The 25,772-nt window shown below is 45.2% G+C and overlaps 3 protein-coding genes across 6 annotated transcripts in view; 2 read left to right on the top strand and 1 right to left on the bottom strand.

Annotated features, from left to right (window-relative positions):
• Nucleotides 1-14,315, top strand: part of asrgl1 (asparaginase and isoaspartyl peptidase 1) — an 81,541-nt gene extending 67,226 nt beyond the window's left edge. For all 4 annotated transcript variants that reach the window (XM_068020109.1, XM_068020114.1, XM_068020110.1 and 1 more), the window contains 2 exons: nt 9,404-9,651; nt 14,197-14,315. In XM_068020109.1, the coding sequence (XP_067876210.1) occupies nt 9,404-9,621 (218 nt within the window). In that variant the 3' untranslated portion in view covers nt 9,622-9,651; nt 14,197-14,315. The remainder of the gene's footprint in view (nt 1-9,403; nt 9,652-14,196) is intronic.
• A 4,226-nt stretch (nt 14,316-18,541) lies between these two features.
• Nucleotides 18,542-22,800, bottom strand: LOC137353655 (fibroin heavy chain-like). The gene is made up of 7 exons (XM_068020012.1): nt 22,640-22,800; nt 22,337-22,491; nt 21,656-22,105; nt 21,011-21,571; nt 20,071-20,604; nt 19,003-19,125; nt 18,542-18,930 (listed from the first exon to the last, which is right to left on the bottom strand). Exons 1-7 carry the CDS (start codon nt 22,798-22,800, stop codon nt 18,542-18,544), a joined length of 2,373 nt encoding a protein of 790 aa, XP_067876113.1.
• LOC137353664 (serine-rich adhesin for platelets-like) overlaps nt 22,799-25,772 on the top strand; it is a 44,983-nt gene continuing 42,009 nt past the window's right edge. The window contains exons 1-2 of the mRNA XM_068020025.1: nt 22,799-22,862; nt 23,023-23,224. Of these exons, the coding sequence (XP_067876126.1) occupies nt 22,799-22,862; nt 23,023-23,224 (266 nt within the window). The remainder of the gene's footprint in view (nt 22,863-23,022; nt 23,225-25,772) is intronic.

A 25,772-nucleotide genomic window follows, 5' to 3' on the forward strand; every position in this document is an offset into this window, starting at 1 on the left:
AAACCTTGAAAGTGGCAGGACAAGCTGAATAGACTGTTCGTTTGAAAAGTCATATGGGATCCTTGGCTTTATAAACTGAGACATAGGCTGAAATTTTAGCCCCCACCCCCACCAAAACCAGCGGGCTGTTGATGGGGGGGTGGCAAGGTCCGAATAATTGAATGGGAGGCGGGGGTGCAGTTCCCAACGCCTTCCCGCCTCTGCTTCTATTTTATGTGGGGTGGCGGTAGTGAGAAACGGCCTGACTGCCCCAGGCCAATCAAGGCCCTTAAGTGGCCAATTAACTGCCACTTAAGGGCCTCCTCCCACCACCGCAGGTACCTTACCCATGGCCAGCAGGTGGCAAAGGCCCCAAGAGCAGCCGCCTTGTGGGTTGGGAAGGGCCCTCCTGATTGGGCACCTTGTGTACCATGGAGGGCCGTCCCTGAAACCCCCACTGCCCCCAGCACAAAACTCCCCTCCCACCCACCCCCCCCCCCCCCCCCCACCTTGCCTCACTGGGGCCCAGCTGATTATCCCTGCCGAGGCCCCAAAAACGTACCTGTTTTCTGGGGCCATCCTTCCTCTTCCTGCCGGTGCTGCTGCTGGGACTAAGAGCTATTGGCCGGCAGCTCGATTAAGCAAGCTCTTCCTGCCTTAAGGAGGTGGAAGTCCCTCCAAAGCCAAATAAGGGCCTGGGGAGCGAAGAATTCTGGCCTGGCTCCCCAGACCCGGTGGAGGCAGGCTCACCACTGATTTTCGGCCAGTGGGCAGGGCCTCCCATCCAACATTAAATTCCAGCCATAGAGTACAAGAGTGAGTTATGCTGAAGCTTTATAAATCATTGGTTAGTCACCAGCTGAAGTACTGTGTCTATTCTGGGCACCACGTTTTAGGTTAAATGTCTAGTCCTCAGAGAGGGTGCACAGCAGATTTGTTAGAATGGTACCAGAGACAAGGGACTTCAGTTACGAGGAAAAATTAGAGAAGGTGGGGTGCTTGATCTTGGAATAGAGAAGGTTTATGGGAGATTTATTAGAAGTATTGAAAGTTATAAAGGGTTTTGACGGAATAAATAAGGGGAAACTGTTTCTAGTGGCAGAAAGGTTAATAACCAGGGGACACAGATTTAAGTGGCAAAGGAACCAGAGGTGACATGACAGTATTTTTCTTTTCCTGAGTTATGATCTGGAATGCACTTCCTTAAAAGGAAGGTGCCGTAGGAAGGGGACGAGGTGGTGGGGGTAACAGAGGAGTGGACCAGGATGCTGCAGAGGGAACGATCCCTTCGGAATGCTGACAGGGGAGGAGAAGATGCGTTTGGTAGTGGCATCACGCTGGACATAGCAGAAATGGGCGGAGGATGATCCTTTGGTTGTGAAGGCTGATGATGTGGAAAGTGAGGACAAGGGGAACCCATTATTGTGGATTCCGGGGGCGGGAGGGGAAGGGGTGAGGGCAGAAGTGCAGGAAATGAGCTGGATCCGGTTGAGGGCCCTGTCAACCACAGTGGGAGGGAATCCTCAGTTAAGGAAAAAGGAAGACATCAGAAGAGCTATTGTGGAAGGTAGCATCATCAGAGCAGATGCGTCGGAGATGGAGAAACTGGGAGAATGGAATGGAGTCCTTACAGGAGGCAGGGTGTGAAGAAGTGTAGTCAAGGTAGCTGTGGCAGTCGGTGGGCTGATAATGAATATTAGTAGACAGCCTATCCCCAGAGAGGTCGAGGAAGAAAAGGGAAGTGTTGGAGATGGACCATGTAAAGGTGAGAGAAGGGTGGAAGTTGGAAGCAAAGTTGATAAAGTTTTCCAGTTCGGGGCGGGAGCAGGAAACAGCACCGATAGTCATCAATGTACCGAAAAAAGAGTTGGGGGAGGGGGCCTGAGTGGGATTGGAACAAGGAATGTTTACATATCCCACAAAAAGACAGGCATAACTAGGACCCATACAGGGTTCAATTCATGTGTATGGTAGGATTGAGAGCAGATTGATAGAGATTGTCAGGAGGTGAACAGTGGATGAGACTGTTGATGCAGTTAGTGTGTGCTATTTGAATAAGAAGTCACTCGCCTTGACAACTTGTGTGAGTTCATTAAACTTATACCCTCTCCTCACTTTGAATACAGGACATCTCTCCTCTATTCCACAGCTTCCACCAAGGCCTCCAGTGTACGATCAGAAATTCTTGGTGCACACTACCATGTTCAGCCATCCTTCAATCTTTGACAGCACAGATTCTGCTCACAAAGGAATGCTGCTACTTTCAGCCCTAATCCACCTCATCTTTGAGGGGAAGGCTGCCTTTAAGTGATACAAGCCACCTGTGATATGGGGCCACTTGCTGATGATTGCAGCTAATGAACAGCACAGTTATGATTGCTCCGTGCAGCCTAAACTTTAAAAATGCAGGCAGCACAAATTTGATGTACGGTCTGCATCATTTACCATGACCCCTACACCCATTTTCAGATTGTATCGAAGTTCTTCCCCCATTAGCTTGCTTGAATAACCATGGAAATTACATTTAGTGAAATGACTTGTCTTTAATTTTGGTCATATACCCCTCACTCCCCCATCACCATCAAGCCAGCTATCCAACCCTAGTTCAGTTCAGTGAGGAGTGCAGGAGGCCATGCCAGGAGCAACGCCAGATTTTTTTTTTATTCATTCATGGGATGAGGGCATCGCAGGCCAGGCCAGCATTTATTGCCCATCCCTAATTGCCCTTGAACTGAGTGGCTTGCTAGGCCATTTCAGGTGCATGTAAGAGTCAACCACATTGCCGTGGATCTGAAGTCACATGGTAGGCCAGACCAGGTAAGGACAGCAGATTTCCTTCCCTAAAGTACATTAGTGAACCAGATGGGTTTTTACAACAATCGACAATGGTTTCATGGCCATCATTAGACTAGCTTTTTTTTTAAATTCCAGATTTAATTGAATTCAAATTCCATCTTTCTGCTGTGGTGGGATTCAAACCCATGTCCCCAGAGCAATACCTGGGTCTCTGGGTTACTAGTCCAGTGACAACACCACTATGCAACCACCTCCCGTGCATTTTTAGGTGCACCTAAAAGTGAGGTGTCAATATGTTGAAGCTACAACACAAGCTGCCTTGCATGCTAAACAGTGGAAGCAGCATCCTATAGACAGAGCTAAGAGATCCTACAATCAGATCAAAGGTCTGCAGTCTTGCCACTCTAATCATGAATGGTGCTGGATAATTAAGCAACTAATGGGGGGGGCAGGAGGGTCTATGAATACTCTTACTCCCAACAATGGTGGAGTCCAGCACATGAGTGCAAAAGACAAGCTTGAAGTATTTGCAACCATTTTCAGCCAGAAGTGCTAAGTGGATGATCTTGCTTGGCCTCTTCCTGAGGGTCTCATCATCACAGACACCAACCTTGAGCCATCTGCTGATTGCACTGGGCATGGCAAAGTCTATGAGTGTTGACAACATCCTGGCTTTAGTGCTGAAGACCTGTTATCCAGAACTAGCTGTGCCTCTAGCCAAGCTGCCCCAATACAGCTACAACAATGACATCTACCTGACAAAGTGCAAAATTGCCCAGGTAGGTCTTGTCTACAACAATGACGATAAGCCCAACCAGGCCAATTACTGTCCTGTTGACTTACTCATCAGCAAAGTGAGGGAAGGAGTCGTCAACAGTGCTGGTGGCACATACTCGCCAGTAAGCTGCTCACTAATGCTTAATGTGAGCTCTGCCAGGATCACTCTGCTTCAGCCTTCATTATAGCCTTAGGCCAAACATGGATAAAAATGCTACATTGCAGAGGTGAGGTAAGAATGGCTTCCCTTGGAATCAAAGCTGCTTTGGACAAATTGTATCAAGGAGTTCTAGTGAAGTTCAAAGCAGTGAAAATCAAAGGGAAAACTCTCCATTGTCTGGAGTCATACTGAGTATAAAGGAAGATGGTTGTGATTGTTAGAGGCCAACCATCTCAGCTGCAGAACATCACTGCAGGAGTTCCTCATGGTTGTATCCTAGGCCCAACCAGTTTTAGTTGCTTCGTCAATGACCATCAATAGGTCAAAAGTTGGGATGTTCGCTTGATCAGAGTGTTCAGTACCATTCACAACTCTTCAGTTAATCACCTGCCAATGACATTCAACATTCTAAGGGTCATCGTTGACCAGAAATACAATAGAACTACCCATGTAAATGTAACAGCACGTCAGAGACAGGGTACACTGCAGTGAATATCTCACCTTCTGACTTCCTATAGCCTCTCTACCATCAACAAGACACAAATCAGGAGTGTGGTGGAATGGTCTCCCTGCCTGGATGGATGGAGCTCTAACAACACTCAAAAACCTCAACATTATTGTGGACAATGCAGACTGCTTGGTTAGCAGTTCACACAGTACCTTAAACAGCTGCTCTCTCCACCATTGGTACACAGTGTCTGCAGTATGTACTATCCTCATGATGCACTGGAGCAACTTGCCAAGGCTTCTTCAACAGCACCTCCCAAACGTGGCATTTCCACCACGTAGAAGGATAAGGGCAGCAGATGCATGGGAATGCATTCATCTCCAAGTTCCTCTCCAGATCATGCCCCATCCAGACTTGGGCATATATTGCCATTCCTGCATTGTCACTGGGTCAAAATCCTGAACCTCTTTACCTAACATTATTGTTGAAGCACCTTCACCACATGGACTGCAGTATTTCAAGTTAGCAGCTCATCACTACCTTCTCAATGGCCATAAATACTGGCCTTACTAGTGGCGTCCATGTCCCTAAAAAAAAAATCAAAAATCATTTGAAGTGTACCCACAATTTTTTTTGATATAGAGGAGGCTCTAGATGTGGAGCATGTATTTGTAAAGTCTAATCTTGAATTGATAGCCTAATCTATGCTGTTAGGATCACAGAAGTTCTGTAGTAGCTCCATTTAGTTCCTGTAGAGGGCAGTAAAAGCTGCTTTGTAGTGGAAACAAAAAAGTGCTGTTTCACGAATGGGAACTTTCTTTGCAACACCTTTTAAGGACAGAAAATCTAGGGCTGCTCCTGCGATTTTCCATAATACACAACGGTTTTTTAAAAAAAATGTTCAGTTATTTGGGGCTGAAACCAACTACAATAGAAATAAAAATCAAATTAATTGTTCAATCTTCTTGTCAGCACCCTACGTTCTGTAAATGGAATACAAATCAAAGCTGAGGTGTGGAGAAAATATGGCCCATACTGAGAATTTCATGCTGGCTGATTAACCAGTTGTACCACCAAACTGTCTTTAGTTCAGAATTTTCCAAAAGGTGACTTACGTAACATCATTGGTGAGTGGGGCTTCCACTGTTGGCCTGATTTTGTAAAATCGACTGAAATATCTCATCTTTTTTGGGCAGCCATATAAGAACTGATCTCAAAGCTTTGTTTTTTTTTAGCGGTTTCTCCTATTATCCTTCTGGATTCTCCTTGTAGGTGTCATTCACATTCTGCTGCTTTCCCTTTTATTTTGGAGCCACATCTAAGTTCTGATTTCAAGGCCTTTCCAAATGCTTGTCGCTTTTCAGTAAACACTCCCTCCTACCTTGAAGTAAAAGGAGGTTTCATTACTGCAAGTTAAAATAACACTGATGTTATGTCGTTTATCTTTTGGAATACTTCCATCCAAGCTTTTCAGAAAAAGAGCAGCAAAGAATTTAATATTTTACTCAATTCCGAACTATATACAGTATTGTGGTAAAACCGGTTAATCAGCTAACATGAAATCCTCAGTATGGGGCATATTTTCTGCACTTCTCAGTTGTGACTTGTATTCCATTTACAGAGTGTAGGGTGCAGACAAGAAGATGCCACATTTAATTTGATTTTTATAGCTGTTGTAGTTGGTTTCTGCCCAGACTAACTTTCTTAAATGATCTTTTTGAAAGCGGTTGTGAAGTCAGTTTGAAGTGCCAATGAAACTGTTCGTTGACCTTCGGGCAATGTCGACTACCATTGCTTTTGTTTGTTGGTTAAATATTAATTTTGTCAATTATTTGAAAGAATTCCTGTTTCCATCAATGTGAAAAACAAAATCAGAATGGGACGAATTACTTACATATGTTTTACTTAAAATTTTTAGAAGAAATGTATTGCAATTTATCTTTCCTTCCTAATAGAACTTTATTTACGTTTGTCCTATCCCTCTTTGCTCTTACCTCTGTGCTCTGGAAGGTTATGAAAGCTGCTGTTTGCTCTGAAGTTTTCCATTGACCTTGGGAAAAAAATTCAGGGCAAGTCCATGCCACTCCATTGGTGATCTCTTTTCTTTCTCTTTGTTCTCGAAATGTTATCAGTACTGTAAAAGCCATATTTATTGTCCATTTCTAGTTGCCGTTCAGTCTGGAAGTGCAAGCCCAAGCTTCCTGTTACTTGTCATTTTAATTCTCCACCTTGCTCCCACTCTGACCTTTCAGTCCTTGGCCGGCCACTATGTACCAATGAAGCTCAATGCAAGCTCGAGGAACAACACTTCCTCTTTCGACTGGGCACTTTACAGCCTTCCAGTGTCCTCATTGAGTTTAATCATTTTAGATCATAACCTCTGCCCCTATTTTTTTTATTTTGCTGCTTTTCCTTCCTTCCCCCTCCTGTTGCTGCTCTCCTACCATTTACACCTCATCCAGACACACCTTTTGTTGCTTTACCTGGCTTTGTACAATGAAACCTTTTGTCATATAATCCCCCCCTGCTCTCCACCCTATCACCCTTTTTGTTCTTCTCATCCCTCCCCCTTTCACTTGCTCAAAACCTATTACATTTCTAACCTTTGCCTATTGTGATGAAAGGTCACAGACCTGAAATGTTAACTCTGTTTTTCTCTCCACAGATGCTGCCTGACCTGCTGAGTATTTCCAGCATTTTCTGTTTTTGTTTCAGATGTCCAACAACAGCCATATTTTGCTTTTGCCCTGAGTAGGTTTTGAGGGGCTTTCTCATTGAACTGCTGCAGTCCTTGTGGTGATGGTGTTAGGTTAGGAATTCCAGGATACTGTCTCAGCGAAGGTGAAGGAACAGAATAGCATGTCCCAGTCAGGATGGTGTGTGACTTGGAGTTCCCAAGATTTTGCTACTTTTGTCCTTTTTGGCAGTGGAGGAATGGGGATAGTTGGTACAGTTGAAGTAGGCTTCGTGTGTGGCTGCATTGTATTCTGTAGATCATACATATTACAGCCATAGTTCATTTAGATCATGGCTAATCTGTATCTTATCTTCATCTACCTGTCTTGGTTCTGTAACCCAAAATACCCTTGCCTAAGAAAAATCTATCAATCTCAATTTTTAAATTTTCAGTTGACCCCCCAGCCTCAACAACTTTGCGGTGGGAGTGTGTTCCAGATTTCAGCTATGCTTTGTGTGAATAAGTGCTTCCTAACATTACCCCCGAACTGCCCAGCTCTAATTTTGTTATGTCCCTTTGTTCTGGACTCCCCCACTAGAGGAAATAGTTTCTCTCTATCCACCCTATCAAATCCTTTAATTACCTTCAACACCTCAATTAGATCACCCTTGATCTTTTATGTTCAGGGGAATACAAGTTTAGTCTATGCAACCTGTTCACATAATTTAATCCTTTTAGCCTTGGTATCATTCTGGTGAATCTGCACTACACCTCCTCTAAGGCCAATATATCCTTCCTGAGGTGTGGTGCAGAACTGGATACAGAACTGCAGATAAGATCTAACCAGCGCTTATATATCTGTGACATAACTTCCACCCTTTCAAGTCTCAGGTCAAGAACAGCCACTTGGGCAGCTAGTTAGTGGAGGGTGACGAGGGCCCATTGAACCAGTATTCCAGGGAGGAATAATGGCCTTTAGAAGGAGAGGGGGTGGAAAAGCGTGTTTTTTGAAAAAAGAAACATTGATTTGAGAATTCAGAGGTGAGTGGTCATTTATCAGTTTGCAGCTGCTTGGTGTAACTTGACGGGTTTGTATACAATGTCAATCCAGGGCTGGTTAATTATTATGTCATCTTTCACAAACACTTGTATTTAGAATGAAGTCTTGCCCTACTAAGGTGAGACTTTCTTTAACAGTCTTTCTTTTATGTGCTGGCTGTTACTAATTACAGGAAGGGATTGGTTTTATTATGGTTACACTGTTGAGTTAACTGACATTCCCAGGGGTTGTATTTTATGTCTGAAGGACAGTATCCCACCAAAACCATGAAAAGGTTAGTGGCCGATTGTTGCAAGTTAATCATTTTTTTTAGCTTTTAGATTGTCAAAATGTCAAGGTAAGCTCCCTGGGCCATCTGGTTTAAATATAAATATTTGAGCAATAAAACTACTTGGGCATAAAGTATTACTGTGATATTAATCCTCAACTACTGAATCACATTTATATTATTACTAGACCAGAGAGCTATAGACCAATTAACATAACATCAGTGGTGGTAAATTTATTGCTATCTTCACGCAAAGCCATAATAGAAAAATATCTAGAAACCGAGAATATAATAAAGAATAGTCAGCGCGGATTTCAAAGGGGCAGTTCATACTTGACAAGCTTTATTGAATTCTTTGAAGAAATAACAGGGTAGATAAGGGTAATGCAGTGGATGTGTTGTATCTGGACTTTCAAAAGGCCTTTAATAGTAGATTCATGACTAAGGTCAGTATGTGGAGTCAGGGAACAAGTAGTGGAATGGATAGCAAATTGGCTGCAAAACAGAGAATAGGGGTTAAAGGTTACAGAAGGTGATATACTGGAAATCAGTACTCACCAGTTACAGAAATAATTTGTACTCAGAAATCAGCAGTATAATTTCAAAATTATTTGTATGATATCAAATTGGGGATTATAATTAATAGTGAAGGAGAGTACGACTAAATAGAGGAATATAGGAAAACTTGCTGAATGGGTGTATAAATGGCAAATTATTAATTTCAATGTAGATAAATATTAAGTGGTGCATTTTGGTAGGAAGAATACAGACGGCACCTACTAAGAGATGTCTTTAAAATTAAAGAAGGGATTTGATAACGTAGATGGTTTCCACTGATGGACGAGTCCAAAATTAGGTGACATCAATGTAAGATGGTCACTACTAAATCCAATAATGAATTAAGCAGAAACCTCTTTACCCAGAGTGTGTTTAGAATGTGGAATCCACTTTCACATGGAGTAGTTGAGATGAATAACAGATGCATTTAAGGGGAACTAGATAAGTACATGAGGGAGAAAGGAATAGAAGGATACACTCATAGAGTTAGATGAAATTTGGGGGGGTGGTGGTGGCGGTGGAGGCTCATGTGTAGCATAAACACTGGCATAGAGCAGCTGGGCCTATAGCATGTGATGAAAAATTCAATGTAAATCGTTCATATTCTGTCCAAAAAAAAATGCACATGTAGGTTTGGGTAAAGTGTAACCTTTGTGTCTTTTATCTATAACCACCAATAGGCATGTCTCCAGCAGAGGCTGCTGACATTAGCCTTAAGAGCATGTGGACCAGATTACAGAGTCTTGCTGGAGCAATAGTCGTTAACAGTGCTGGGGACTGGGCAGCCAAGTTCACCACTGAAAATATGCCATGGGCTGCAATAACAGACGACATGATCTTTTATGGTGTTGCTTTGGGAGAGGTCCGCACTTCTGGCATTGAAGATATTCCCCAGTAAAGTCAGCACGGAGGAAGAAGTGACACCGAGGTACTGATTCTTAGTCTTTCTATTGGATCATTAATGAGTATCATCATTTATCAGCTATCACTGGAGTTATTAATGAAATTCATGCTCAGTTATAGTTAATCCTTTCAGTGTGACAGAACAGGAAATTTCCTGGTTTGATCCTTGATCTGTGCTAATTAATCTGATGGTAGCCAAGGCAACAGCAAGGACACAATAATTGGCCTCAATGATCCAAAGCGAGTGACAAGTGAGTGGTGATCAGTCAGGCTTCTCTCTTCTGATCACCATCCAGTGACCTCCCTGTGCCCCTCACTGAAGTCAGGATCACATTCCTTCCATAATCCAACAGCTTGTTGCCACTCACTGCTTAGGATCACACAGGAACTGAGGCACTGGAAGGCAGCTGTTGCCTGTGGAACACACGTTGGCAGCTTCAGGTGCTGAATATATTATTGGACAAAAGAAAAGAGCGGATTCAATTCTCCGTGGTAACATTTGCTGTGCCAGAAGGTCAGGGGTTCAAATCCCACTAGGGAATTGAGCACTTAAACTAACCTGACGCTTCATTACAGTATGAAAGAATGCTGCATTATTCAAGGTGCTAGCTTTTGGCTGAAACATTCAACTTAGGCCCTATCTATTTGCTGAAAAGGAGCAGGGGGGTCTTCTAGTGTCCAAGGCCTCATTCATCTCTTAATCAAGATCAGCAAAATAGATTACTTCTTGCACTTTGTTGGGATCTTGCAGTGTGCAAATTGGCAGGTATGTTTTGTATACATAACAGTAACTACACTTCCAAAGTAATTAATTAGCTGTAATTAACACTTTCGGATAACCTGCAATGGTGATATGGTACATTCTGCTCTATGCTCCAGTGTATTTTTACTCTGCAACTCAAAGTTTGTTCTTTTATATATTTGGGTGGGCTTTCTAGAATTTGTCTTTCTGAAATGGGCTTCTATAAAGATTCAAAGTTGATCTGCCAGATCAGAATTAATTGCTGTTGATATAGAATTTGTCCCCAGCAAATTTGGAATGTTTTTCCTTCAAAGCAGTATAAGCACTGGAAAAACTCTCATGTTGTGGAGGTGAAGGGTCAGTGACGAGGGGGCATAGATTTAAAATGATAGGTAGAAAAATTAGAGGGGACATGAGGAAAAACGTTTTCACCTAGAGGATGGTGGGAGTCTGGAACTCACTGCCTGAAAAGGTAATAAGGCAGAAACCCTCAACTCATTCAAAAGGAGTCTGGATATGCACTTCATGTGCTGTAATCTGCAGGGCTACGGACCAAATGCTGGAAGGTGGGATTAGAACAAGTGGATCGTTTTTAGGCTGGCACAGACCTGAAGGGCCAAATGGCCTCTTTTTGTGCCTTAAACTTTCTATGAGTCTATGATTGAATGATCTTCTTTTCTGTGTTTTTTAAAGGCAGATTAGACAGATTTAAAACCACAGCCACAAGCTACAGGAAAGGCAAAAAAATGACAAAAAGTGCAACTTCTAAATGGGATGTTAAATTTCTAAACCAGACGGTACGCACATAGAATAAATTGAACAATATAACTGGGATGGAAAATGTTTTAATGTCTGATATTCCAGTTGTCAATATCCATGTTTTAATTACAATTGTTCTTTAGTTATAATACACAGTGGCTGTGGCCGGGCAACAAATAGTGCCCACTGTGAGTTAGATCCTTCCTTGTCCGTTTAATCTCTATAATATTTTGCACTGCTAGTTGCTGTAAATGGGAGATGGAAACCTTCTACAGGGCAGCTGGAACTGGGTGAACCATGAAGGGCAATCGGATTGAAGTGTTGGGAATTGAACAACGCAAAGAATGTGAAGGATGTATAAATTATAAAGAGAAATAAACAGAGGGAAAGAAAGATTGAATTGAGAAAGAGAAAAACGACAAGGAAAAGAAAAAAATTGTTTTTAATATCTCCAAAGGCAATTAAATCCTAAAGGAATGGGACTACACACTTGTAATAGTTACTTTTCAGTGCCAGAGAGGTTAACTGGCAGTAATTAACATGTCATTAAAAGGCTACTGAAACTTGTATTGATTACTTTTTGTAGTGACTTTAGTTCATACCTGATGTGCAAGTGTTTGTTGTTAGATTTGTGTTGGTCGTGGCTCAGTTGGTAGCACTCTCGCCTCTGAGTCAAAAGGTTCTGGGTTTAATGCCCACTCCAGAGACTTGAGTGCAAAAGTTCAGGCTGATGCTGTAATGTGGTGCTGAGGGAGTGCTGCACTGTCCAAGGTGCTGTCTTTCAGATGAGATGTTAAACTGAAGATCATATGAAATAGGGCAGAAGTAGGCCATTCAGCCATTGAGCCTGCTCTGCCATTCAAACAGATCATAGCTGATCATCTATCTGTCAGCCATTTTTCCCCACTATCTCCAGATCCCTTGATGTCATTAGTATTCCGAAATCTATCGATTTCTGTCTTTGACATGTCCAATGATTGAGCTTCCACAGCCCTCTGGGGTAAAGAATTCCACAGATTCACCATCCTCTGATTAAAGAAATTCCTCCTCTTCTCAGTCTTAAATGACCTGCCCCTTATTCTGAGACCGTGTCCCCTGGTTCTAGACTCACTAGCCAGAGGAAGCATTCTATGCACACTACCCTGTCACGCCCTGTAAAAATGTTGTAAGTTTCAACGAGATCACCTCTCAATCTTCGAAACTCCAGAGAATACAGGCCCAGTTTCTGCAATCTCTCCTAATTAGGCAATCCTGCCATTCCAGGAATTAGTCTGGTGAACCTCTGTTGCACTCTCTCTATGGCAAGTATATCCTTCCTTAGATAGGGGACCAAAACCAAAATTACACAATACTCCAGGTGCGGTCTCACCAAGGCTTTGTAAAATTGAAGCAATACATCTTTACTCCTGTACTTTTGGTGACTCATGAACAAGTATACCCAGGTCTCTTTGGACATCAACACTTCCCAACCTCTCTCCATTTAAGAAATACTCGGCCTTTCTGTTTTTCCTACCAAAGTGGATCACTTCATACTTCATGTTATATTCCAACTGTCATGTTCTTGCCCATTCACTTAGCCTGTCTAAATCCCCATGAAGCCTCCTTGCATCCTCCTCATAACTTACATTCCCACCTTGTTTTGTGCCATCTGCAAATTTGGAAATATTACAGTTGGTCCCCACATCAAATCATTTATATAGATTGTGAACAGCTGTGACCCAAGCACTGATCCCTGCAGTACCCCACTAGTAACAACCTGCCATCCTGAGAGTAACCCATTTATTCCTACTCTCTGCTTTCTGTCTGTTAACCAATTCTCAATCCACTGCAGTATATTTCCCAAGTGTCCTAATTTTGTTTACTAACCTCCTGTGTGGGACGTTATCAAAAGCTTTCTGAAAATCCAAGTACACCACATCCACTGGTTCTGCTTTATCTTTGCTACAAGTAACATCCTCGAAAAACTTCAAGAGGTTTGTCAAACATTTCCCTTTCACAAATCCATGTTGACTCTGCCCAATCATATTATTTTCCAAGTGTCCAGTTATCTCATCCTTTATCATAGATTCTAACGTTTTCCTGATACCAAACTGAGAGCCCGTCTGCTCTCAGATGAATGTAAAAGATCCTATGGCACTATTTTGAAGAAGGTCAGGGGAGTTCTGCCCGGTGTCCTGGCCAATATTTATTCCTCAATCAACATCACAAAAACAGATTATCTGGTAATTATCATATTGCTGCTGTGGGAGCTTGCTGTGCACAAATTGGCTGCCATATTTTCTACAATGCAGCAGTGACTAGTTTCAAAAAGTAATTCATTTGAAAGGTGTTACATAAATCAAGACAAAGGCTCTGATCACCTGAGCAATTGATCAAATTAGCAGCAGAAAACTCATTTTACCACAGGCTGGAACTGGGAGCTGCTGAGATTACTGAGCAAAGCACAAACAAAAAAAAGGGTGATGCACTATATAATACAATGCAGAAATTTATAACCAATCACGGAGTTCCAGGAAATAAGCGGTAGATTTAAATGTATGAAAAGGAATGATTTAGTTAAAGCTGTTAGAGTCTGAAGAACTTGTATCTTAGCTTGACTACATCCTGCATATTACAATGTAACATTAAAATAAAGACAAGACAAGAAATGAGGACTGAGTCCACCTATCATTTTACCCGAAGGATTTAACTGTATTTAAGTTCAGAGAGTTACTGATTTTCTCAGACATGCCGATCCACATTTGCTGTCACCAGCTGAGTGGGCTGGAATGACTGACTGACTTCAATTTGGAATAAACCAGCAGATTGACTGCAATGAGCTGTGGGAAGAGGTTAATTATAGAAAGATCCAGGATGTTTGGTCTGGTTCATTGGGGCTGGGAGGGCTTTATGATTTTACAGATGTTATGCAGCATCTTCTGCCAGTAGGAGAGAACTTGGGCATAATGAAAAAATATGAAGTACTCCACACAACACTGTTCTGATTCTGGAATTCCAGTGGGGCAGATGGGCAGGAATGAAGTACATCCTTGGGTTCATTTTAATTTGTCCTTTTTAACTTTATTACAGGTTGAGACTCACACATGGAATCTAATCATCATATAGCATTCTTCTCGGAGAGTCCCTGCTAAGCTTTAATTGTAGTGCTTTCTGTTTTATGAATATTTGGAAATAAAGATTCTATAGAACCTCGTGTTTTTTGTGTACCTTTGTTGATTGGGCAGTGAGGGCTGTGTGAATTTGTAGTGAGAAAGTGATCACGCTATTGTTGACATAATAGGCTGGATTTTACATTGCCGCCACCGCCAGAAACAATGGCGGCACACACGTGCAAGCCATTCTTTGCGGAGCTGCCGCGATATTCAGCACGGCGGCTCATTTAAATGACTGGCTACGAGGCCTCACCACCACCAGCAATATTGTGCTGAGCCTTCCTGGCGTCAAGGATCGTGATGGGCCTCTGCCGGAGGCATTTTCCAGCTCCCTTCGCCACGACCTCCAACGTTTAGGGGGCTGTAAAATCCAGCCCAATGTCGTGCCAAGAGCCTCACAGAAGTGTTGACACTGTTGAGTTCAACTTCCCTCTTTGAACTGATGCCATTGTCTTGTGGTAGCTAGGTGAAGGTACTATATAAATGCAGGTGGCGGTTGTTAAATAATATGTTCTTTTCCCTAGACTTATCCCACCTCCTTTATAGTTCTCAACTCCCATTTAATAAGACCTGTCTTACCAGCTTATTAAACCCATTAAACTGTTACTTTCTGAAAGTCATTGAGTAGATTAGAATTTTGACCTCCTTCTGTGCTTTCTGAGCAACGTCTCAATTCATTCCATCTTCGCTGTCTCCGGAGAATCCTTGGCATCAGATGGCAGGACCGTATCTCCAACGCAGAAGTCCTTGAGGCGGCCAGCATCCCCAGCATATACACCCTACTGAGCCAGCGCCGCTTGAGATGGCTTGGCCATGTGAGCCGCATGGAAGATGGCAGGATCCCCAAGGACGCATTATACAGCGAGCTCGTCACTGGCCGTCCGTGCCTCCACTTTAAAGACGTCTGCAAACGCGACATGAAGTCCTGTGACATTGATCACAAGTCGTGGGAGTCAGTTGCCAGTGATCACCAGAGCTGGCAGACAGCCATAAAGGCAGGGCTAAACAGTGGCGAGTCGAAGAGACTTAGCAGTTGGCAGGAAAAAAGACAGAAGCGCAAGGGGAGAGCCAACTGTGTAACAGCCCCGACAACCAATGTTATCTGCAGCGCCTGTGGAAGAGTCTGTCACTCTAGAATTGGCCTTTATAGCCACTCCAGGCGCTGTTTCACAAACCACTGACCACCTCCAGGCGCTTACCCGTTGGCTCACGAGACAAGAAGGCCAAAGAAGAAGAAGAAAGAAGACTTCCCCAGTGATTGTAATTTTCTTGAGTTCCTCCCTCCCTTCTTTCCATTTCCTGATTTAGATCTATTTCTGGGATGTTACTTGTATCCTCAGTGGTCAAGACCGATGCAAAATACCTGTTCAATTTATCTGCCATCTCCTTATTTTCCTTTATTAATTCCCCAGACTCACTTTCTATCGGACCAACGCTCAATTTGTTAACTCTTTTCTTTTTAAATATCTTTAGAAACTCATACTATCTGTGTTTATATTTCCAACCAGCTTTCTCTCATACGATAACTTTTCCCTCATTAATCTTTTAGTCATTCTTTTCTGCTTTTTGTATTCTGTCCATCTCATGACCTGCCTCCCAACTTTGCACAATTTTATGCTTTTTCGTTAAGTTTGATACTATCTTTAACTTTGTTAGTTACCATGGATGGTGGGTCCTCCCCTTGAAATTTTTATTTGTAGTTGGAATGTATCTGTTCTGCGTATTGTGAAACCCTTATGTATTGTGTTTCTTTGGCCTCCTTATCTCGAGAGACAATGGATAAGCGCCTGGAGGTGGTCAGTGGTTTATTGTGTATTGTGCCTTTAACTGTCTGCCACTGCATCTCTATTGACCGACCCTTAAATTACTTTATCAGTTCACTTTAGCTAGCTCTGCTTTCATGCTCTCATATTTGGCCTTATTTAACTTTAAAATACTCATCTTAAACCCATTCTTCTTTCCCTCAAATGGAATGTAAAATTCAATTATCTTATGATCACTGCTGTCTAGGGGTGCCTTTACTATGACGTCATTATTTAATCCTTATGTGAACTGGATGTCCATTAGTTAGATTGTGATTAAGTTTTGGATCTTCTATTAGAGTTCTTGCATGAGATTTACAAGAAAATGCCTGAGGTATGGTCAGATTTCGATAGATTTCAGATAACAGATGGTCATTCCATAGAGGAATACATCATGGACTTCGACAGATTGTATGAAAGATTCACAAAATTCAACTTGGGAATCCCTCGATCAGTACTAGTGTTTTAAATTTCTGGATTTTGCTAAGGTGTCTCATATGGGCAGACTCCTGATTCTAACTGGTATTTGGTTCTCAGAAAGGGAGACCCTGTCAGATCAGATGCCGGCTGTATTAATGGCATCAGGTGATATGAATCAGTGAGAAAAAAAGCAAGTTTCTTAAAGTTACATAGACAAATTGATCACCCTACTTGTCAAAGGTTAAAAATCCTGCTAATAGATGCTGGTGTTGTTGTGGTGTGCAAGGCTAATAGAATAGATTAGTGAGAAGTGTGAAGTCGGTAAAAAGTATCGAGGATGCTGCCACATCCTATTTTAAGCCTTTAAAAGGTAGTTGCCATGGATCTAAAGGTATGGGATGAAAACAGAAAAATGTATTCTACATTTTGTAGACCTGGTGACCAGATAGGGTGTTAACGGACTGTCAGCTATGTGGCCTTGTCCAATCTACACCTTCTCCTTTGTTATCTCTTGCCCCACCCCTGCCTCACTTGCCTATAACCTTTGACATTTCTAATATTTGCCAATTCCGAAGAAGGGTCACTGTCCCGAAACGTTAACTCTGCTTCTCTTTCTACAGATGCTGCCAGACCTGATGAGTATTTCCAGCATTTGTTTTTATTTCAAATTTCCAGCATCTGCAGTATTTTGCTTTTATATTAATGTAAACACAATGTTGCCATTTCAACACTCCCCACCCCCCCACCATGCTCTTGTGCTCACATTTCTGTCCTGGGCTTGCTGCAGTGTTCCAGTGAACATCAACGCAAGCTCGAGGAACAGTATCTCATTTACCGATTAGGCACGCTACAGCCTGCCAGACTGAACATTGTGTTCAATAATTTCAGAGCATGACGGGCCCCCCATTTTACTTTTATTTTTAGTTATTTTTTATTTTTTTTGTGTTTATTTTATTTTATCTTAGTTTGTTCAGTTTGCTTACCCACTGTTTTTTTTTCATGTTTGTACTTGCAGCTGTTCAATTTTCAGTCCATTAACACCCTATCTGTACTAATGCTTTGTCTTTCAACACACCATTAACATATTGTTTGCCTTTGCTCCATGACCACCTTGTCAGTTATTCTCTGTGACCTTGTCCTGTCTACACCTTCTCCTTTGTTATCTCTTGCCCCACCCCCACTTTACTTGCTTAAAACCTTTCACATTTCTGATATTTGCCAGTTCTGAAGAAGGGTCATTGACCTGAAACCACTCCACAGATGCTGCCAGACCTGCTGAGTATTTCCAGCATTTCTTGTTTTTATTTCAGATTTCCAACATCCACAGTATTTTGCTTTTATAAGCACATTTCTACCTTTCTGGAATCCAAAAGTTATCTATTGCTCTCAGTGTAGTGTAAATGCATCCTCAAATAGCTCCATTTTTCTTCTGTTCTATTTTTAAGTGTGATTTCCTATTACTTCCAAAATGTATTCTCCCAAAGACTTGAACCACCACATTACTGACTTTAACCATATAAAATGTAAAATCACTAGAACACTGACTTCACCACCTCCAGATTGCTAACCAGCTATTGTACCTTGTTGAACTCCCATGGGGAACTTTTCCCAGGCAAGGGAAGGCAGGGTCAGGTGTGTGTGAGGGGTTAAATCTCCTAAAAATGTTGTCGGGCCAGGATCCTGACATCATCCCGTCCACGCAAGGTTTAACCTGGCTGGGTTTGCAGATGAGTGTGAAACCCCCGTGGAGTTGTCGAGTAAGTAATTAAAATATTCAAATAGGTTATTAACCGCTTTTTAAACCAACCATTCTGGCTTTAACAGTCAGAGCACAGGTTTCCCGAGCTGTCAGCAACTTCTCAGAGTCAACCAGGTGAATGCAGTGTGGGGAATATTTCCTCAATGAAACTGACAGGCTGGGAAGCCTTTGATCAGTGAAATGCAAGAGCTCCAGCCAGGGCCAGGTGAGAGGCTGCTGCTCACAGCACTCCTTCTCAGAGAGTGTTTTCACTGCTTTACAGGGATTGCCTGTTCTGCACTTCACTCACGTTGATTTGCCCTTCCCAGCTGTCGGTCTTCACTGCAGCATGGGAGTAGCATATGCAGCTCCACCTTGCACCTCTGATGAGGAAGAACAGGAACACCAACACGAACATCAACACCAACATCTGTATCAACACCAAAAGCAGCACCAACACCTGCATCAGCACCAACAGCAGCACCAACACCTGCACCAACACCAACACCAACACCTGCATCAGCACCAACACCTGCATCAGCACCAACACCTGCATCAGCACCAACATCAACAGCTGCACCAACACCAACAGCAGCACCAACACCTGCATCAGCATCAACAACAGCTGCATCAACACCAACACCTGCATCAGCACCAACAACTGTATCAACACCAACAGCAGCACCAACACCTGCATCAACACCAACACTAACAGCAGCACCAACACCAACAGCAGCACCAACACCTGCATCAACACCAATACCAACACCAACAGCAGCACCAAAGCCAACATCAGCACCAACAACACCTGTACCAAAACCAACACCAACACCTGCATCAGCACCAACACCTGCATCAGCACCAACACCTGCATCAGCACCAACACCTGCATCAACAGCAGCACCAACACCTGCATCAGCACCAACACCAACACCTGCATCAGCACCAACACCAGCACCGACACCTGCATCAACACCAACCACAACAACAGCAGCACCAACACCAACAGCAGCATTGACACCTGCATCAACACCAGCACCAACAGCAGCATCAAAACCAACAGCAGCATCAAAACCAACAGCAGCACCAAAACCTGCATCAGCACCAACACCTGCAGCAGCAGCACCAACACTTGCATCAGCACCAACACCTGCATCAGCACCAACACCTGCACCAACACGAACATCAACAGCAGCACCAACACCAACAGCAGCATCAGCATCAACACCTGCATCAACACCAACAGCAGCACCAACACCTGCATCAGCACCAACACCTGCATCAACACCAACACCTATACCAACACCTGCATCTGCACCAACACCAGCACCTGCATCAACACCAACACCGACAGCAGAACAAACACCGACAGCAGAACGAACACCTGCATCAACACCAACACCTGCATCAACATCAACACCAACACCAACACCTGCATCAACATCAACACCAACACCTGCATCAGCACCAACATCAACATCTGCACCAACATCAACATCTGCACCAACACCTGCATCAGCACCAACACCTGCATCAGCACCAACACCTGCATCAGCATCAACACCAGCACCGACATCAACACCAACACCAACAGCAGCACCAGCACCAACACCTGCATCAACACCAACAGCAGCACCAACACCAACAGCAGCACCAAAACCAGCATGAACACCTGCATCAACACCAACAACAGCAGCATTAACACCAATGGCAGCATCAACACCAACATCAACACCAACACCAACAGCAGCATCAACACCAACATCAACACCAACACCAACAGCAGCATCAACACCAACATCAACACCAACACCAACAGCAGCATCAACACCAACAGCAGCATCAACACCAACAGCAGCATCAACACCAACAGCAGCACCAACACCAGCATCAGCACCAAAGCCAACATCAGAACCAACTCCTGCATCAGCACCAACACCAGCAACAACACCAGCATCAGCACCAAAGCCATCAGCACCAACACCTGCATCAGCACCAACACCTCCATCAGCAACAACACCAGCACCAACACCTGCATCAAATCCAACACCAGCAGCAGCATCAACACCAACGGCAGCACCAATACCAACAGCAGCACCAACATCTGCATCAGCACCGACACCTGCATCAACACCAATACCTGCATCAACACCAACCCCAACAGCAGCACCAACACCAACAGCAGCACCAACACCTGCATCAACACCAACACCAACAGCAGCATCAACACCAACAGCAGCACCAAAACCTGCATTAGCACCAACACCTGCAACAGCAGCGCTAACACCTGTATCTGCACCAACACCAACAGCAGCACGAACAGCAGCACCAACACCTGCATCAACACCAACACCTGCATCAACACCTGCATCAACACCAACAGCAGCACCAACACCTGCAACACACAGGGCGGCACAGTGGTGCAGTGGTTAGCACCGCAGCCTCACAGTTCCAGGGACCCGGGTTCGATTCCAGGTACTGCCTGTGTGGAGTTTGCAAGTTCTCCCTGTGTCTGCGTGGGTTTTCTCCGGGTGCTCCGGTTTCCTCCCACAAGCCAAAAGACTTGCAGGTTGATAGGTAAATTGGCCATTATAAATTGTCACTAGAAGAGGTAGGTGGTAGGGAAATATAGGGACAGGTGGGGATGTTTGGTAGGAATATGGGATTAGTGTAGGATTAGTATAAATGGGTGGTTGATGTTCGGCACAGACTCGATGGGCTGAAGGGCCTGTTTCAGTGCTGTATCTCTAATCTAAAAAAAACAGCAGCACCAACAGCAGCACCAACACCAGCACCAAGACCTGCATCAACACCAAAACCAACAGCAGCATAAACACCAACAGCAGCATCAACACCAACAGCAGCACCAAAACCAACAGCAGCACCAACACCAACACCAGCACCAACACCTGCATCAACAGCAGCACCAACACCAACAGCAGCATCAACACCAACAGCAGCACCAACACTAACAGCCGCACCAACACCAACACCAGCACCAACACCTGCATCAACAGCAGCACCAACACCAACAGCAGCATCAACACCAACAGCAGCATCAGCACCAAGACCTGCATCAACACCAACGGCAGCACCAATACCAACAGCAGCACCACCAACAGCAGCATCAGCACCAAGACCTGCCCCAACACCTGCATCAACACCAATACCAACAGCAACATCAACACCAACGGCAGCATCAACACCAACGGCAGCATCTACACCAACAGCAGCACCAACACCTGCATCAACACCAACACCAACAGCAGCACCAATACCAACAGCGGCACAAAGACCAACGGCAGCATCAACACCAACAGCAGCACCAACACCTACATCAACACCAACACTAACAGCAGCACCAACACCAACACCAGCACCAGCACCAACACCTGCATCAACAGCAGCATCAACACCAACAGCAGCATCAACACCAACAGCAGCATCAACACCAACAGCAGCATCAACACCAATGTCCGCACCAATACCATCAGCAGCACCAACAGCAACAGCAGCACCAACACCAACACCTGCATCAACATCAACAGCAGCACCAACATCAACAGCAGCACCAACACCAACAGCAGCACCAGCACCAACACATGCATCAACACCAACACATGCATCAACACCAACAGCAGCATCAACACCAACAGCAGCACCAAAGCCAACATCAGCTCCAACGCCTGCATCAGCATCAACATCAGCAGCAGCACCAACACCAACAGCAGCATTAACACCAACGTCCGCACCAATACCATCAGCAGCACCAACACCAACAGCAGCATCAGCACCAACACCTGCATCAACACCAACACCAATAGCAGCACCAACACCTGCATCAGCACCAACACCAGCACCAATACCTACAGCAGCAACAATACCAACAGCAGCATTAACACCAACGGCAGCACCAACACCAACAGCTGCATCAACACCAACAGCAGCACCAACACCAAAAGCAACACCAACATCAGCAAAAACAACACCTGCATCAACACCAACACCTGCACCAACACCTGCAACTGCACCAGCACCAGCACCTGCATCAACACCAACACCGACAGCAGCACCAACACCTGCATCAGCACCAACACCTGCATCAGCACCAACAACTGCATCAACACCAACACCTGCATCAGCACCAACACCTGCATCAGCACCAACATCAACAGCTGCATCAACACCTGCATCAACATCAACACCTGCATCAACACCAACAGCAGCACAACACCACCAGCAGCACCAACACCTGCATCAGCACCAACACCTGCATCAACACCAACAGCAGCACCAACACTTGCATCAGCACCAACACCTACAGCAGCACCAACACCTGCACCAACAGCAGCACCAACACCTGCACCAACACCAGCACCAACAAATGTATCAACACCAACAGCAGCATCAACACCAACAGCATCAACACCAACAGCAGCACCAACACCTGCATCAACAACAACAGCAGCACCAACTCCGAAATCAACACCAACGCCAACAGCAGCACCAGCACCAACACCAACAGCAGCACCAACACCAACAGCAGCACCAAAACCAGCATGAACAGCAGCACCAACACCTGCATCAGCACCAACACCAACAGCAGCATTAACACCAACAGCAGCACCAACACCAACAGCAGCACCAACACCAACAGCAGCACCAACACCAACAGCAGCACCAACACCAACAGCAGCACCAACACCAACAGCAGCAACAACACCAACAGCAGCAACAACACCAACAGCAGCATCAACACCAACAGCAGCATCAACACCAACAGCAGCATCAACACCAACAGCAGCATCAACACCAACAGCAGCATCAACACCAACAGCAGCACCAACACCAGCATCAGCACCAAGGCCAAAATCAGAACCAACTCCTGCATCTGCACCAACACCAGCATCAAAACCAACTCCTGCATCTGCACCAACACCAGCATCAACACCAAAAAAAGCAACAACACCAGCATCAGCACCAAAGCCAACATCAGCACCAACACCTGCATCAGCACCAACACCTGCATCAGCACCAACACCAACAGCAGCACCAACACCTGCATCAGCACCAATACCAACACCTGCAACAACACCAACACCAGCACCAACACCTGCATCAACATCAGCACCAACACCTGCATCAGCACCAACACCAGCATCAACACCAACACCAACAGCAGCACCAATACCAACAGCAGCATCAACATCAACGGCATCAAGAACACCAACAGCAGCACCAACACCTGCATCAGCACCAACACCAGCACCAACACCTGCATCAACACCTGCATCAACCCAAACACCAACAGCAGCACCAACACCTACATCAGCACCAACACCAGCACTGACACCTGCATCAGCACCAACACCAGCACCAACACCTGCAACAACACCAACACCAGCACCAACACGTGCATCAACACCAACACCAGCACCGACACCTGCATCAGCACCAACAGCAGCACCAACACCTGCATCAGCACCAACACCAACAGCAGCATCAACACCAACACCTACCTCAGCACCAACACCAGCACCGACACCTGCATCAGCACCAACAGCAGCATCAACACCAACAGCAGCATCAACACCAACAGCAGCATCAACACCAACAGCAGCACCAACACCAACAGCAGCACCAACACCTGCATCAGCACCAACACCAACAGCATCACCAACACCTGCATCAGCACCAATACCAACACCTGCAACAACACCAACACCAGCACCAACACCTGCATCAACAGCAGCACCAACACCTGCATCAGCACCAACACCAGCATCAACACCAACACCAACAGCAGCACCAATACCAACAGCAGCATCAACATCAACGGCATCAAGAACACCAACAGCAGCACCAACACCTGCATCAGCACCAACACCAGCACCAACACCTGCATCAACACCTGCATCAACCCCAACACCAACAGCAGCACCAACACCTACATCAGCACCAACACCAGCACTGACACCTGCATCAGCACCAACACCAGCACCAACACCTGCAACAACACCAACACCAGCACCAACACGTGCATCAACACCAACACCAGCACCGACACCTGCATCAGCACCAACAGCAGCACCAACACCTGCATCAGCACCAACACCAACAGCAGCATCAACACCAACACCTACCTCAGCACCAACACCAGCACCGACACCTGCATCAGCACCAACAGCAGCATCAACACCAACAGCAGCATCAACACCAACAGCAGCACCAACACCAACAGCAGCACCAACACCTGCATCAGCACCAACACCAACAGCATCACCAACACCTGCATCAGCACCAATACCAACACCTGCAACAACACCAACACGAGCACCAACACCTGCATCAACATCAGCACCAACACCTGCATCAACACCAATACCAACAGAAACACGAACACCAACAGCATCACCAACACCTGCATCAGCACCAATACCAACACCTGCATCAACACCAACACCAACAGCGGCATCAACACCTGCATCACCATCAACAACAACAGCAGCATCAACATCAACAGCAGCACCAACACCTTCATAAGCACCAAAATCTGCATCAACACCAACACCAACATCAGCACCAACACCTGCATCAGCACCAACACCAGCATCAACACCTGCATCAACCCCAAAACCAACAGCAGCACCAACACCTGCATCAACACCAACACCAGCACCAATACCAACAGCAGCACCAACAGCAGCCCCAACACCAACAGCAGCACCAACACCTGCATCAGCACCAACACCAGCACCAACACCTGCATCAACACCAACACCAACAGCAGCATCAACACCAACAGCAGCACCAACACCAGCATCAGCACCAAAGCCAACATCAGCACCAACACCTGCATCAACATCAGCACCAACACCTGCATCAACCCCAACACCAACAGCAGCTCCAACACCTGCATCAACACCAACACCAACAGCAGCACCAATACCAACAGCAGCATCAACATCAACGGCAGCACCAACACCAACAGCAGTACCAACACCTGCATCAGCACCAGCACCTGCATCAGCACCAGCACCAACACCTGCAGCAGCATCAATACCAGCAGCAGCATCAACACCAACGGCAGCACCAACACCTACATCAGCACCAACACCAGCACTGACACCTGCATCAGCACCAACACCAGCACCAACACCTGCAACAACACCAACACCAGCACCAACACGTGCACCAACACCAGCACCAATACCAACAGCAGCATCAACATCAACGGCAGCACCAACACCAACAGCAGCACCAACACCTGCATCAGCACCAACACCAGCACCGACACCTGCATCAGCACCAACAGCAGCACCAACACCTGCATCAGCACCAACACCAGCATCAACACCTGCATCAACACCAACACCAACAGGAGCATCAACACCAACAGCAGCACCAACACCAATTGCAGCACCAACACCTGCATCAGCAAAAACACCAACAGCATCACCAACACCTGCATCAGCACCAATACCAACACCTGCAACAACACCAACACCAGCACCAACACGTGCATCAACACCA

Source organism: Heterodontus francisci, chromosome 3 (genome assembly GCF_036365525.1).
Source record: "Heterodontus francisci isolate sHetFra1 chromosome 3, sHetFra1.hap1, whole genome shotgun sequence".
Taxonomy (NCBI): Eukaryota; Metazoa; Chordata; class Chondrichthyes; order Heterodontiformes; family Heterodontidae; genus Heterodontus; species Heterodontus francisci.